The sequence below is a fragment of the Pteropus medius genome, unplaced genomic scaffold, assembly GCF_902729225.1.
Source record: "Pteropus medius unplaced genomic scaffold, Ma_sr-lr_union100, whole genome shotgun sequence".
NCBI classification, from domain to species: domain Eukaryota; kingdom Metazoa; phylum Chordata; class Mammalia; order Chiroptera; family Pteropodidae; genus Pteropus; species Pteropus medius.
The window spans coordinates 6621909-6635661 of record NW_024342469.1 but is presented as its reverse complement, the minus strand read 5'-3'; the positions used below and the strand labels follow the sequence as shown (position 1 = coordinate 6635661).

At 41.0% G+C, this 13753-nt stretch overlaps 1 protein-coding gene and 1 pseudogene across 6 annotated transcripts in view; one reads left to right on the top strand and one right to left on the bottom strand.

Annotated features, from left to right (window-relative positions):
* The window catches only part of TNRC6B (trinucleotide repeat containing adaptor 6B), a 204143-nt gene extending 192626 nt beyond the window's left edge, over nucleotides 1-11517 (top strand). For 4 of the 6 annotated variants that reach the window (XM_039863400.1, XM_039863396.1, XM_039863397.1 and 1 more), the window contains 7 exons: nucleotides 1923-2099; nucleotides 3414-3560; nucleotides 3807-3902; nucleotides 6175-6399; nucleotides 6870-6940; nucleotides 9638-9777; nucleotides 10716-11103. In XM_039863400.1, the coding sequence (XP_039719334.1) occupies nucleotides 1923-2099; nucleotides 3414-3560; nucleotides 3807-3902; nucleotides 6175-6399; nucleotides 6870-6940; nucleotides 9638-9777; nucleotides 10716-11103 (1244 nt within the window). Of the gene's footprint in view, nucleotides 1-1922; nucleotides 2100-3413; nucleotides 3561-3806; nucleotides 3903-6174; nucleotides 6400-6869; nucleotides 6941-9637; nucleotides 9778-10715 lie in introns of all 6 variants that reach the window. The other 2 variants (XM_039863399.1, XM_039863401.1) reach the window with 2 other exon arrangements.
* LOC120603058 (uncharacterized) lies at nucleotides 9423-9541 on the bottom strand (annotated as a pseudogene).
* Nucleotides 11518-13753: the final 2236 nt, after the last annotated feature.

Here is a 13753-nt window from a genome sequence, read left to right as displayed (position 1 = left end):
TTGAGAGAACAGAATTAGATTTTTTGAGGTGTAAGAGATCACAGCAAATATCTATCATGTTGGTTATTTGAGCCCTTCAATCTCCAAAGATGACTAATAGATCAATACATGAGATTTTAACTTTCCACAAAGCTTTCCTGTTCTTTATAAATTACGGGGTTTGCAGGATAGCAATTGAGGGCATTCCGGGCTTTGGTTGTAAATGTGGGGCGTCTGTCATCTTCATAATTCTCTGTCAGAGCTTCTTCATTCCCCTGTGAGACAGATAAAAGGTCTTAGAGCCTTTTTTTTCAGCCTTTGTTTCAGTGTTCGTTTCATTTGACAGTAATTCACTTGGACTCAACTGCATCTGTGAGAACCAAGTATAAATAGCTATTGAACTGCTCTTGCCGCAGCCTTCCAGGGCTCCCTTATAAGCTACTCAACTTGTTTTCTTTAATTTTTTGAAAATTTTCTATTAAAATGCAATATTAGTATCATATACAGTATTCCTACTCCACCATCTTGACTGGCACTCCCCTAAACCACTGTTAAATGTACTTATCCAGAGGCTGCTGACGCGGCCACTTGGATCTCTGCCTGCTATGCCAAAGTGTCATCATTTGATTTTGTGGCACAAAATCAAGAATGACTTATAGAAACTATAAAATCTGTGTCTGGACTGAATATTCCAAGCCCAGCATCTGTGCGCACTGCTTCCTTCCCCAAAGAAGTGAGAGGTGCACGATAATAAACACAAAATGCCACAGGAGAGGCTGTCTCATAGGTAAGATAGCCACTTGCCTTTTCAGAGTTTACAGGTAATGTTTCCCCCATTTCCTTAGCAATCCCCAAGAGAATTGGGCTTTTCATTTTCTCGTACTTCCCTGTAATGTGCCCTTACGTCAAATTTTTGTCAGAGGCTCCAGAAAATCAATGACTTCTTAGCGGAGCGTGGAGGTAGTTTTGATGATACTCCTTCTAGGCCAAACCAAACATTATTTTAATCAATATTTATACATATTTTAATATACTACCTTGAAAACAATTTTATCTGTTCGTAAACAGATGGCTCTAAGAATAGATCAAGTGACACGATACAACATGAAAAATTCTTTTAAGAAATAAGTAGAGTGGTGTCTCACAGAGGCCAAAAATTTTATTTAAAGTAAAGCTCGTTTTCGTTAGTTTAAGGGAATTTTAAACTCTAAAATTTTTTTCCGGCCTATAAAATTCATGAAAGGGGCACTGACAAACCGCTGACATGCTCTCAGGAAAGCAGTTACAAAGGCTTTGCTGTTCTTCGTGTGTGGGGCCATGGCTCTCAGAGCTGCAGAGTTCACTGCTGGTCTTGTGCTGGCAAAGACCCTAGGCAGGAATTCCATCTCATTGCTTTGGAATTTAAAGCAATTGCAGATGCTTTTCTCTCCAGCGGACTTCCCTCTGTTTATACTGCTTCTTCCAGCGAAACTAGGCCTGATCAGCACTGCAGAACTTGGGTGGGTGGTGTCAGAACAAATGTAGTTAAAAACCCTCTTATGTGCTGCAAATTGTTTAGTATTTTTCCTATTTCTCACTCTTGAGTCATTAGCATAGAAACTGTGGGGATGGTGTATGATTTGTGGTTTATGAAAGTTTCGTTAACTTCCTAAGACCATGGAATTTGAAAACTGAAAGGAATGTTGAAGAATGAGAACAGTGCTGTGTGTATAAGTGAGAAACTGAAAGGCTCAGAAAGGTAAAATGAATTGTTTGTGGTCATCCTGCTTATTAATTATGGTGGGTCTTGGGTATGACCTCTCATTCTAGTGCTCTTTTTACTGCATAAGCTTCAGAATACTATATTTATTTGAGTTTCTCTGAATAAAAGATAGACAAGTTCTGTTCACAGGAGTCCTTTCCAAGTGTGAATTAATTTCTTAATTTCCTCTCTCTCTTCTCAGGCGCTATAGTGGCCCCTGGTAAGACCCGTGGAGGGTCACCATACAACCAGTTCGATATCATCCCGGGTGACACACTGGGTGGCCATACGGGTCCTGCTGGTGATAGCTGGTTACCTGCCAAATCTCCACCAACAAATAAAATCGGAAGTAAATCCAGCAATGCCAGTTGGCCTCCAGGTAATGTCCAGACAGTGGTTTTTCTGGAATATCATTTGTTTTTTAATTGTTCATTTCAGGTTCTGAAAGAGATTGATATTTTGCCACACACTCACTTTCATTATTCTACTCAGTAATTATTGTCTTGTTAAAAGCAAGGCGTGTGCTGTGCTTGGGAAGATAGAAAACTTTCATTAGATAAGCTCTCTGTAGAGTTCAGTCAGGAAGATAAGGTGTGGACACTGCTCACCTCCCAGGTAAGTTGCTGTATGGTAGATACTGCACAAGCATAGATAAGACAAAGGAGGTCAGAGAGGTAGAATCTGGGGGTAAAAGAAAGTAACGTTGGAGCCGGCCCTTGGCATTCATCCGTGCATAGGATGCCTTGTAGTACAAGTTCTTCTGAAAGGTCCATTGACTTGATTTGTTTATTCATTAAGCAAGTATTTGTTCTCAGTTTGGTTCCAGCTTAGCAATTGTTAGTGCAAGGAGACTTTACTTTTTCCTTTTCTCTCTTTATTTCGATACAAGTAATCTGTTTTCATTGTAGAAAAAAACTTAAATTTTGTAAAGCAAAAAGAAAAACAATTTGATATATGTTCTTCTAAATCTCTCTATACAGGTTATGTTTGTGATATGAATATGTAGAGCTTCGTTCAATTAAAGTAGGCTCATATAATGCCTATTGTTCATATATAATACATATTGCTTTTTTCCTTCATCATGATTAGGAAAATAAAAGTTTATTAATACTATCACATAGCTTTAAATACAATTTAAATTAACCAATGAAAAATTGTAAATATATACATATTCCAAGTTTCCTCACAGCAAGCCAAATTATTCTTGCTGGTTGTCCCTGGACCTTCCATGTAGTAGTGGTCATTTGTATTGTGATTTCGTTTGTGCATATGAGCCAATCTCTGGTGAGATAAGTGGGAGAAGTCGCTGATCTCAACCTAGATTTGCTTCCAGTTCTTGTCCTAGCTGCCTGGACAGTTCTCACAAGGACCAGACTACTTAATCCTGCCTCCCTGCCCTCAGGCCTGAATTTCCTTGGAAGCAGGAAGAGCAGGTTCTGAGGCCAGGCCCTGATGAGCTATGGCATCAAGTTCACAGACAAAGAAAGACAAAGTTGACATGTTGTGATTGCACAAAGGTGCTGCTAGCAGAGTAAACATTCAGGCTGACTTTTTAAAATTTTTATGATGAAGATCTTAGGTAAAATAGATTGAGTATTTAGACTTTTTACAGATCTGTTTCTTTAATCAAGAAAAACTTTATTTTACTGTCTTTTGAACAACTTCTTACCTTTAATATTTGTTCTTCTCTCAGAATTCCAACCAGGAGTGCCATGGAAAGGTATCCAAAACATTGACCCTGAATCTGATCCCTATGTCACCCCAGGAAGTGTGCTGGGGGGTACAGCCACATCTCCCATTGTAGATACTGACCACCAACTTCTGCGGGATAACACCACAGGTAAATGAGTAAAACATCTTTTGTGTTGATTTAACACCCAGCATTTTCAAATTTGTCAAATCTGTGGCTTCATTTGTGCTTGCCAGCATCTAATAATTCAACCCAAAAACATAAGAATATATTGCTTTTTAGATATATTTTGTTCTCCCTTCTATTGAAGGTTAAAGAAAATACTTAAAGCTTTCCCTTGTTATACTGACATTTATCTGCAATATTCTCATCTGGTTATTCATTTGTCACCCAAAGGGTCTAATTCTTCCCTCAACACCTCGCTGCCTTCACCTGGTGCCTGGCCCTACAGTGCCTCTGACAACTCCTTTACCAACGTTCATAGCACTTCAGGTATGAGTGTGACCTGTTTGTTGCCCTTCAGTCAGCCTTTTCCCGTCAGGGGCCCTTTTACAAAGGAAATTAGCATTTGTTTCTTAAGGAATACTTTTACAGAAGTTGAATAGCATATTTTAGTGTAGTTGACCATGTCCTCGAGGAGCTGCCAGTCTCAGAGAGGCAGGATGGGACAAACGCAGCTTGAGGACAAGGCAGATGGTGACATAATAGCAGAGAGTTGTCAGCGTTGTGAGGGCAGAAGTCATATCCTGATGACACAGAGCTATTCTTTTAGCCAATGTGCTAAGAGAGTCAAGGGCTCTGAGAAGAACCAGTTAAATCCAGGTCGTTATCCCTAAGGCATCCAGTTATAGTTTGCTTTTTTCTACAGATCCTTCTACTTATAGGCAAAGGTCAGATGGCCAAGGGAAAAAAAGAGGACCTAATGATTCATTCTACCAATAATATTTGTTTATTTCTTTATGTATGTGTGGGGTGGTTTTTTGCGGGGAGAGAGGGTGGTTGGAAGACAATAGGGAATGGAAAACTTAATGGATATAATAAAGCTTTTGAAGTCACTGAATACAGTGCCTTACAGATTGGTAGACAAATCATTAGTAATTGGGACCTTGGTTGTGCAAAAGTTGGACCTTAAGCCATTAAAGTCATTAAGGTTTCTGTTCTTTGTCCGGTCAAAAGCAAATAAATAAATGCTTAGGTACCTACTAATACATTGCAGGTTAATAGCCTTACAAATTGTCTTCTTTTTCTTTCTACCTCTGTGTCATATCAACAATGCAGTAATAACTTGTCATTTCTTGAATGCTCCTGCAAACCAGGCAGCATGCTACGCCTTCGGCATGAATTCTTATCTCACCTTCACTAAAGTCTACAGGGAGATCCTGGTGTTATCTCCATTTTGTAGATGAAGAAACTGGGATTCTAAGATCTGATAGAATTTGCCTCAGGTCTGAGTGAGTGTGTGAAGGAGCCAACTCAGTATTCCATTTTTCTAACCACTACCCTACATTATACTTTTAAAGGACTTCTTCCTTTACATGTAAAAACTCACTTACACCTCACTCTTTTATTCCTATAACTGCCCATATCTCAGGTTGAACTGTTTTATCTTTTGTCTACAGTTGGATGTTCACCCGAGAGATGACCCAAGAATCACCACAGAAGTGTCTAAAACTAAACAAATATTTTCCCACCCCCTAAAATTATCTTTCCTTTTTAACTGAACTCTGTATTTTTCTTAATTGTACTCCCATGCATCACTTAGCCACAAAATCTCAATATTGTCTCACTCCTTCATTTCCGCCTCGCTCCCTGGGTCTAGGCAATGATGATGTCTCCAGGTGGTTTAGTCTGCAGTTGTCGCTTTGTCATATCCATGTCTTCCGTTCCATTCCACTTGCTGTCACCTAAGTTTTAGACACTTAGTTTAAATACTACATGCGGAATCTAGTGCAAAAACTCCTGATAGTATATTAATCAGTCCCCAGCCTACCTTTATGGCTTCCTTTACCTTTCTGCCCCTGTGAAATGTTGTTCAGCCAGAATTGGGGGAAAACATGTTTGGTACGAAGAGAATTTAAATTGAACCTTGTCTTATATATTCCTGTGTCTCTGAGCCCATCCATTTATGTAAATCCTTCAAGACCTGTCTTTGCAAAGCCTTTGTGACAGCCCAGCATTGTCTTTCTTCTCTGAGTCTGAACATATGTGATGTTGCCTGGGATTACCAATTTTGTTTGTTGTTCATCTGTTTTGTCTTCCCATCTGAACTTGAAGTTCTTGAGAATAACTGTTTATTTTACCCACAGCACTGAATTAGTACCTTAAAGCATAGTAAGCTTTAAGTATAAAAATCTGTTTGTAGTTTAAAAATCTGTTTGAATGTTGGTATCTAATGTTCTGGATCAAGAAAAGTGTAATTTCCTAATGTACTTTCCATTAAGTCAATAAGTATTTATAGGATACTTTAGTTCTGCTAGGTTTCTCACCTTGAATTTATCTTTCCTTTCAGGTTGTGTATAGCTAAGAAAGTATTAGAGAATTAGTTATCTCATTAAATCTTTAGTCCATTTGTCAATTCAGAGTAATAATCATTGAAAATTTTATATTTAATAAGCTCAAAGAACAATATTTTGTACTGCTGCTCTTAAAATGTGCATTTACTATTTTTAGAATATGTGTGCATGTGTATATACACAAAATTCATGTGTATTTGTTGACAGACGTGGCCTATTTTATTCCTTCCTTAATTTTTTTTTTCTTATAGTAAAGTTCCCTGATTACAAATCAACATGGTCCCCAGATCCCATAGGACACAACCCCACTCATCTCTCCAACAAGATGTGGAAAAACCATATTTCCTCAAGGAACACTACACCGCTGCCCCGCCCACCTCCTGGTCTGACCAACCCCAAACCATCATCTCCCTGGAGCAGCACAGCACCGCGATCAGTCAGGGGGTGGGGGACACAGGACTCACGGCTTGCCTCAGGTGAGAAGGATCTGCCGAAAGGAGCATCATTGTTCAAACACAAGGTCTTATGTTAACACAAATGGTGAAGACATGATGAAGTCTTCACAAGAGAAGAAGTCATGGTTGGCTGGTATAGGAAAAAGTACCCCTTGAATAGAATTATAGTCAGTATAAGATAAGGGTACCCAAGAACTCCCAGGTACTGATGGAGTAAAAATGACAAATGGCTGAATGAGTGAGTACACCAGGCGGAAAATGCTGTCTTGCAAATAAAGCACAGGGATCAAAGTCTTAAGAGAACTGGCTATTCAGTGACAAGATAAAAGTCAGAGTGAGGTACAAAAGAGATGATGATTTATGAAAGGAGAGAAGAAGCATGGTTATGTGAAAGGAGAGAAGAAGCATGGTTATGTGGTTATGTGAAAATGCTTCTTGCTCATGGCTTTCTTAATTTTTTGAATATTCTTTCTAATATTTTTCGCTTACAGCTTCTACCTGGAGTGATGGTGGTTCAGTTCGTCCTAGTTACTGGCTGGTTCTTCACAATCTCACTCCACAGGTATTCATGCTTTCTGGTGATATTTCTAGATAGGACTTAATTGTGTTAAGGGAGAGAAACTCAGAGATGTGGGAGGTGGGCAGATATGAAAACTCATTTATTTCCTGGTCACTACAGAGAGGTCCAGCCTGCAGAGGTGGGTCTCCACATACAAGGCTTAAAGCCTGCTGCTGAATGGGGGATCACACCTGCCAACATGGTGATGTTAACACGTGTAGTTTATAAAATAGTGGGAGTGGGGAGGTACTGTCTGGTGAATTCTATTTAGTGGAGATAATTTGCTGTGTAGATCTGCCTGTCAGAGTCTAGAACTACGTCAGAAACTAATGTTTAAGTATTTTAACTGCACACAAAAAAAGTGACCTGTTTTTGTGTTAGTTATTCAATAAGACTTGAGGCTCAGTATTAACTGTTTTCCTACTTAATAAATAATTGACCATTCATTTCTGCAATAGGAGGAACGTGTGGATCTCATAGCTTAGATGCTCCCTGGGCACTTTTAGTTTTCCGTCTGTTCCCCTCTTCTGTGTGGATGGCATTGCTAGTTCATAGTCATCACCACATGCCCCCTGGGTGGTTTCCACAGTGGTGGGACTTTATTTGCACCACGCCACCCTCCTTTCCACCTTATTTGCTTGACAACGGACGTATCAGCAGCAGTTATTATGTTGAACACTCAGATGAGGTTGAATGAGCCCACTGAAACTGAGCCCATGACCTTCATTTGGACTTGACAACACAACTTTTACAACACCTTGTTAAAGAGGTCGATTATACCTCCCTGCCTTTGACACACAGAATGAATTGTCTAGCATTTCATTCATAAGTAGATTCGTGTATACTTTATTAAGCTAGCACTTGCCAGAATGCTTCCCATGGGATAGTAATAGGACTCTGGCCTAATATGTTTGGAATATATACTTGATTAAACAAAATTAAGCAGGTTTCTTCACTATGAGACTTCTTAGATCCTCTAATATCCTAACATCTATTATGATTCTCTGGGGAAATACAGCTTCTCCTAAATTTATTTGCCCAATGAACCCATTTGTGGGGAGCATATCCATGGCTCGTTTTTCCAGGTACGTTTTGAGAAAGGCAGTTTCCTAAACATAGTTAATGTGAGGAAGAGTCTGGATCAGTTCTTAATCTCTGTGTCTAATAACTCAGCTAAAAGCCTCAGGTTATTTATTTAGCTAATATATGAGGATTTTATATAACCATCCTCAAAACTATATCCTGCCTTGTTATTTCTGAGTAGTCGCACAGTGTGGTGGGTATAATATGGTTAGGATGTGAGAAGGGGTACACTTGAAAGGGGCCTAGGCAAGCTAACCAGCTGTTGACTTATGTTTTATAATATGAAAAACAGTATATCTGTGTGTATATATATGTATATATAGATATATATGTAATGACTATAAGGATTGGCTGTGTTTGTATTAGAATTGATTAATTTTAAAAATCAAAACTACCTAATAGCAAACTAATCGCAATTGTAGCTTAAAAGAAGGTTAAAAGGTCAAATATTTGATACCTGGATAAATTTACTTTTTATCACCTAAAATTGATTTAGAGGACATCTATCCTGAAAAGTCACTAGTGACATACACTTACATGCTTCTATAGTCAGTTGTTACCTATGAAACAATGCTGAGAGCTGTTTCTCCAATCATTTTCTATAAAGAACTACGATGAAACTGCCAGTTTTCATCCCACAGGGTTTCCATGGTAAAACCACAGAATGTTTCCACTGCTGCCGCCAGTAGTGCAACTTTTTAAGGCTCTTCCAACAGTAATGTCTTTCCCTTCCAGAGAAATGAAGTGAAATGTTGACCTTGGCAGCTTAAATAAACCTAGTTAAGATCTTGATACAAATAAATTTATCAGAGTGTGTAAATAGATTTGTTCATCTGAGTTAGGGGTGAGGGCAGTTATCCCTAATCACCGGACAGCTTAGTGGTGAGAGTCTAAGGTGAGCAACTACAACCAGAGGTCCCGTTAGCTGCGGGCAGCAGAGGATAGAGAAGTAGGTAGAATTGGTCTCACCTTGAGATGGCCAAAGTAGGAGTAAGAGGACATCAGAATAGTCTGTGAGCTGGGTCAGCAGTCAGCATTCTAAATCAGTCATGCTGAGAACTTTGCATGTTTTCTTAAACTCTTAATTTGGGTGCCATTTTATTTCTGCTTTTTAAACCTCTACAAATCAGTGCACGTTCACTTGTTTACCTCTTAATGAATATGGACCACAGGTTCAATCACACGCTTTTGTTTTGAGCTGCATTTATGCAAACGTTTTTATTTGCATAGCGGGCATGTTAGATCTCAACCCAGTGCTTTAAATATATTAAAGTTTCCCTTTAAGACCTCTGTATTCAGTGTACTCTTTCCCTGCTTTGAATTCTTCATTCATTCTTCCAGATTAATTTAGTGCTTATACTATTATTTACAAACCAAAAGCCCTTCTCTTTTTTTTCTTAAATGCCTACAGCACCTGGTATTCCTAGGTGGTCTCTCATCTAAGTACTAACCAGGCCCGACCCTGCTTAGCTTCCGAGATCAGACAAGATCAGGCACATTCAGGGTGGCATGGCCATAGACCCAAAAGCCCTTCTCATTCTTATATGAGAAAGGTCACTTGACTTCCTTTCACACCCCACCTCCAGTTTTTATCTCACGAATGTTGTTACTCCTTAGATTGATGGGTCAACCTTGAGAACCATCTGCATGCAGCATGGCCCACTGCTGACATTCCATCTGAACCTAACCCAGGGCACTGCCCTGATCCGATACAGCACCAAACAGGAGGCGGCCAAGGCCCAAACTGCACTGCACATGTGAGTACCCATCCTATGCTCACTGAGACAAACACGCGTGAAGATGCACACGTGAGTACTCAAGCACCTGCTTAATTAGACAAAAAGATGCACGAGAACATACACAAAAACAGCATCACTGCATAAGTAATTATTGGGTACTAAGGTGGCTGATCTTTTTTTACTTACCTAAGCATGGAGTGTACTGTGTATATCATAGCCCCGTATTCAGAATTCCTCAAGTAAAGAATTTGTGGAGTAGTCAGTAAATTTTAAGTATCATAAAACAAAGCCAATATTTATGAAAATGTGAAACTGTAAATGCTGTCACTTTTCATAGTAGTATCTAACTGCTTGCTTTGGCTTCTTTGTGGGTGATGAGGAAATACTGTAGTCTCGGTGGGTAGCAGGGTTTTTTTCCGAAGTAGGTGAGAATGGATCAGACTTTGACCATCCCCCTCCCTGCCACTCCTAAACTGGTAGACAGGAAAGAGCTGACTTCTTGTGATTGCAAACACCACAACAGAATGCTACATACAGAACAAGCGAGCGATGGTGGGGCTCAGGCAGCTAGCCTGGCCCAGCACTTCCAGGTGTCTGAAGCTGGGCCACTTCGATGCTTGGCACATGTTCTTTTACCTCCCATGGGGGAAAAGAAGAGGTGACATTTTTCTCAACATATAAATTCCACTTACCAAGGGATGTCGATCTGTAGCATCCTCTGGTAGTCTTTGGATAGCTCGAGGTTTACTTTATCGCTTTAAATCAGAACCTCTCAATCACGCAGTGTCCTGGCTGAAATTCAGGTTCCGATCCTGTGATTCTGCATTCTGAAAAGCATCCAGGGGATGTGGAAGCTGCTAGTCAGCGGACCACACTTCCAGCTAGGATTACTCAGTCCCCGCGTGTGCTTTAGAATTTTCCTCGAATCCATAGCTCTTCCCTCCCCTTTCTTCCAGGTGTGTGTTGGGAAACACTACCATCCTGGCTGAGTTTGCCACCGATGATGAAGTTAGCCGTTTTCTGGCACAAGCTCAGCCCCCTACACCTGCAGCAACCCCGAGTGCACCTGCAGCAGGTTGGCAGTCGCTGGAGACCAGCCAGACCCAGTCAGACCCCGTCGGACCTGCTCTGAATCTTTTCGGTGGGTCCACGGGGCTCGGGCAATGGAGCAGCAGTGCTGGCGGCAGCAGCGGGGCCGATCTTGCTGGCGCTTCGTTGTGGGGGCCCCCAAACTATTCTTCTAGCTTGTGGGGAGTCCCAACTGTGGAAGATCCCCATAGGATGGGCAGCCCTGCTCCTTTACTACCTGGTGACCTTCTGGGAGGAGGGTCGGATTCAATCTGAACTTAGAACTTTCAACTCTGACCTCGTGACCTTTTTTGGAACAGCAGCAGCACTAACTTGACCTTTTCGTTTTTTTTTTCAACTTGCAATAAATACATTTTTAAAAGGAAAAAAGAAAACGGAGAGAGAAAAAAAGGTGGGTCATTGACAGACTGTCTGAGCACATAGTTGCCTCCCTTATAACTTCAGTTTTTTCGTTTGGAATATGAATCCAAAAAGAGAACATATCACTCTTGAAATACTTGAATCATGAACGCCAACCTAGAAAGACAATGTGAAGCAAGTACACATACCATTTAAATTTAAACACAAAAAAATTAAAAAAATTAGTTTCTAGTTTTTCACTTTTTTCATGTTATATGGAAGTTGTTGCTAAGAAACATATATACTGAAAAAAATAGCTTTTTAACTTTGTTTGCACTGGGTGTGTTTCCGTCCTTAGGTCTACCATGTTTGGGAGGGAGGGGAATTCAAAAGAATTGTTAGGGTGGGGAGGGAAGACTTGGCTGAACCTCACTTTAAAAAACAAAAACACAAAAACCTAAAAAAAAAAAAAAGGAAAAAATTTGTGATTGGCTGGTTGATAAATACCAGTGTGTTCTGGCACATGTAACTGCCCAGGCATGCTCGTTCTGGTATGTGTGTGCACGTGTGTTCATGTGCATTCGCGTGCATCCTTCTCTCTGTCTCTGTGTGTACGTATGCCTGTGTCCTCCCCTGCCTCCTCCTTCCTGACCCCTGACCCTGACCTCTCAGAAGCTGCATTGCTGACAGTCTGCAGGCTGGCTGGCCGGCCATCTGCTTTTTATTTTTATTATTTTTTTTAACTAAAGAACACACGAGCGCGGGGAGCCACCGCTACTAGAGCAGCTCCATTGGGCTGCGTGAAGGTGAACAGAGTGCTTTTTAATGGTGAAAGCAGGGAGTTCCTTTACATCTGCAAGTTAGCCTGAGTGTGAGTTTTCTCTAGCTTTTCTTTAACCTAGCAGTAGAGTGGAGCACTGCCAAGTCCAAAAAATTAGGAGAGCGGGAGGTACCTCTTGGAGCAACTGTGTGTTTATTTATTTCTGTTTTTTTTTCAAAAATAAGTGGCCAGTAGGCACATCTAATATCTGTTAGGTTTTATGCGGGCCTTTGCGTTACTTCGGGAACAGATGATGAGATAGTTTTTAATAACGTGATGGATGTCTCAAAAGCAGAGAAACTGTGTTCCCCCTTTGTTGTGTAATCAGGTATGAGAAGTTAGTTCATCAAAGTCAGGTAATGCTGAATTCAATATTTCTATTGGTTCTCTTTTTCTTTTGATGAAAACAAAAAAGTAAGTTGCGAGCAGCCTCCTGAAGCATCCGCAGCTCCTCCCTCTCTGCGCCTTTCTTGCTGAGCGTTACCTGTGCCAGGCCGTGGCGTGTTACAGCACCAGGCCATCACTGACAGAAACGTTTACTTAACGAATGTTCTTAAACCAGTGTGTACTTCAAGCGTTTCCTTTTGTTTCTCTGTGTTGTGTATTTCCCGTGTATGTGGTTTTGCTTAGGCAGGTATAACTTAGCAAAGACTTTTAAGTATTGCACCTTTTTTTGGTTTTGACCTCTTACTTTTTTTTCCCTTGTAATGTTGCTTTTTTAATTTCGGTATTTAAAGACTTTTTAAGCATCAGTGTAGTAGTACTCTGGGCCGAATAGGGGGCAACTTTTAATCCACAGTTATAACCAACATGTATGTACTTACGTTGGATTCAAAATGTATCAAACTGCTTTTTTTGAAGAGAGTTATAGCAGCCCTGAACGCGGGGGTGGGTACCCCTTTATACAGAGCAGATGGCGGGCGGGGCGGGGGGAGGGGGACATATGCCGGTAACATGCTAGCACTTGTGTGGACACCCCAATCTGCATTACACTGTTTAACATAAAGTGCCGACATTCTGTACCAGCAAATACCTGCCCATTCCAACCCTTGGTGGGAGCAGACCTCTACTGTCCTCCATAACTTGCTGCTAGTGAGGACAAAGGAGTTTTTCTTTCTTTAGCATCTTCAGTGAAGGATACAACAATGCCTAATGTATTTGACTTTTAGCTTGTGTCTCTGTGTAGGTGGGTGGGTGGGCGTGTGTAGGAAAAGGCAAAAACGAATTATTTGCATTTAAGTGGTTTTGTGAGACAGAATGAGAATTCTATAGTCCTCTCGGCCTACCCTGTTTATTATAAACCTAGCCTCAAAAGAGATTGACATGCGAAATTCAAGTGAGCATTCGCTCATACACGTCTTTGTGAACCCTTTGTGGGTAGGTGGTCAAACTCGAGTTTCCACCGTTGGTTTGGTCCCATTGGATGCCTTGTGGAAAACTAACTGTGCCCTCCTGCTCTCCGGTTTTCATCAGCACCATGCCCCTTCCACCTTTGCCACGTACACTGTCTCCTCCCAGCCCCCACTGACAGCTCTCCGTGTGTGGAGCAAACCCCTGTCATGTGGTGACCTCCAGGCGAAGAGCAGCTGTGTTCAGACATCCACAGAAGGCTGAGTCTTAGTGGCCCTGGGCCAGGAGCATGTCCCAAAGCTCCCGCGAGCCAGTGGCGACCCTGTCCACTGCCACTCTTGGTTTCCTGCCATGTCCTGCTCCACCCTCCACTTCTCTTGCCTGTTGGTTCCTTGA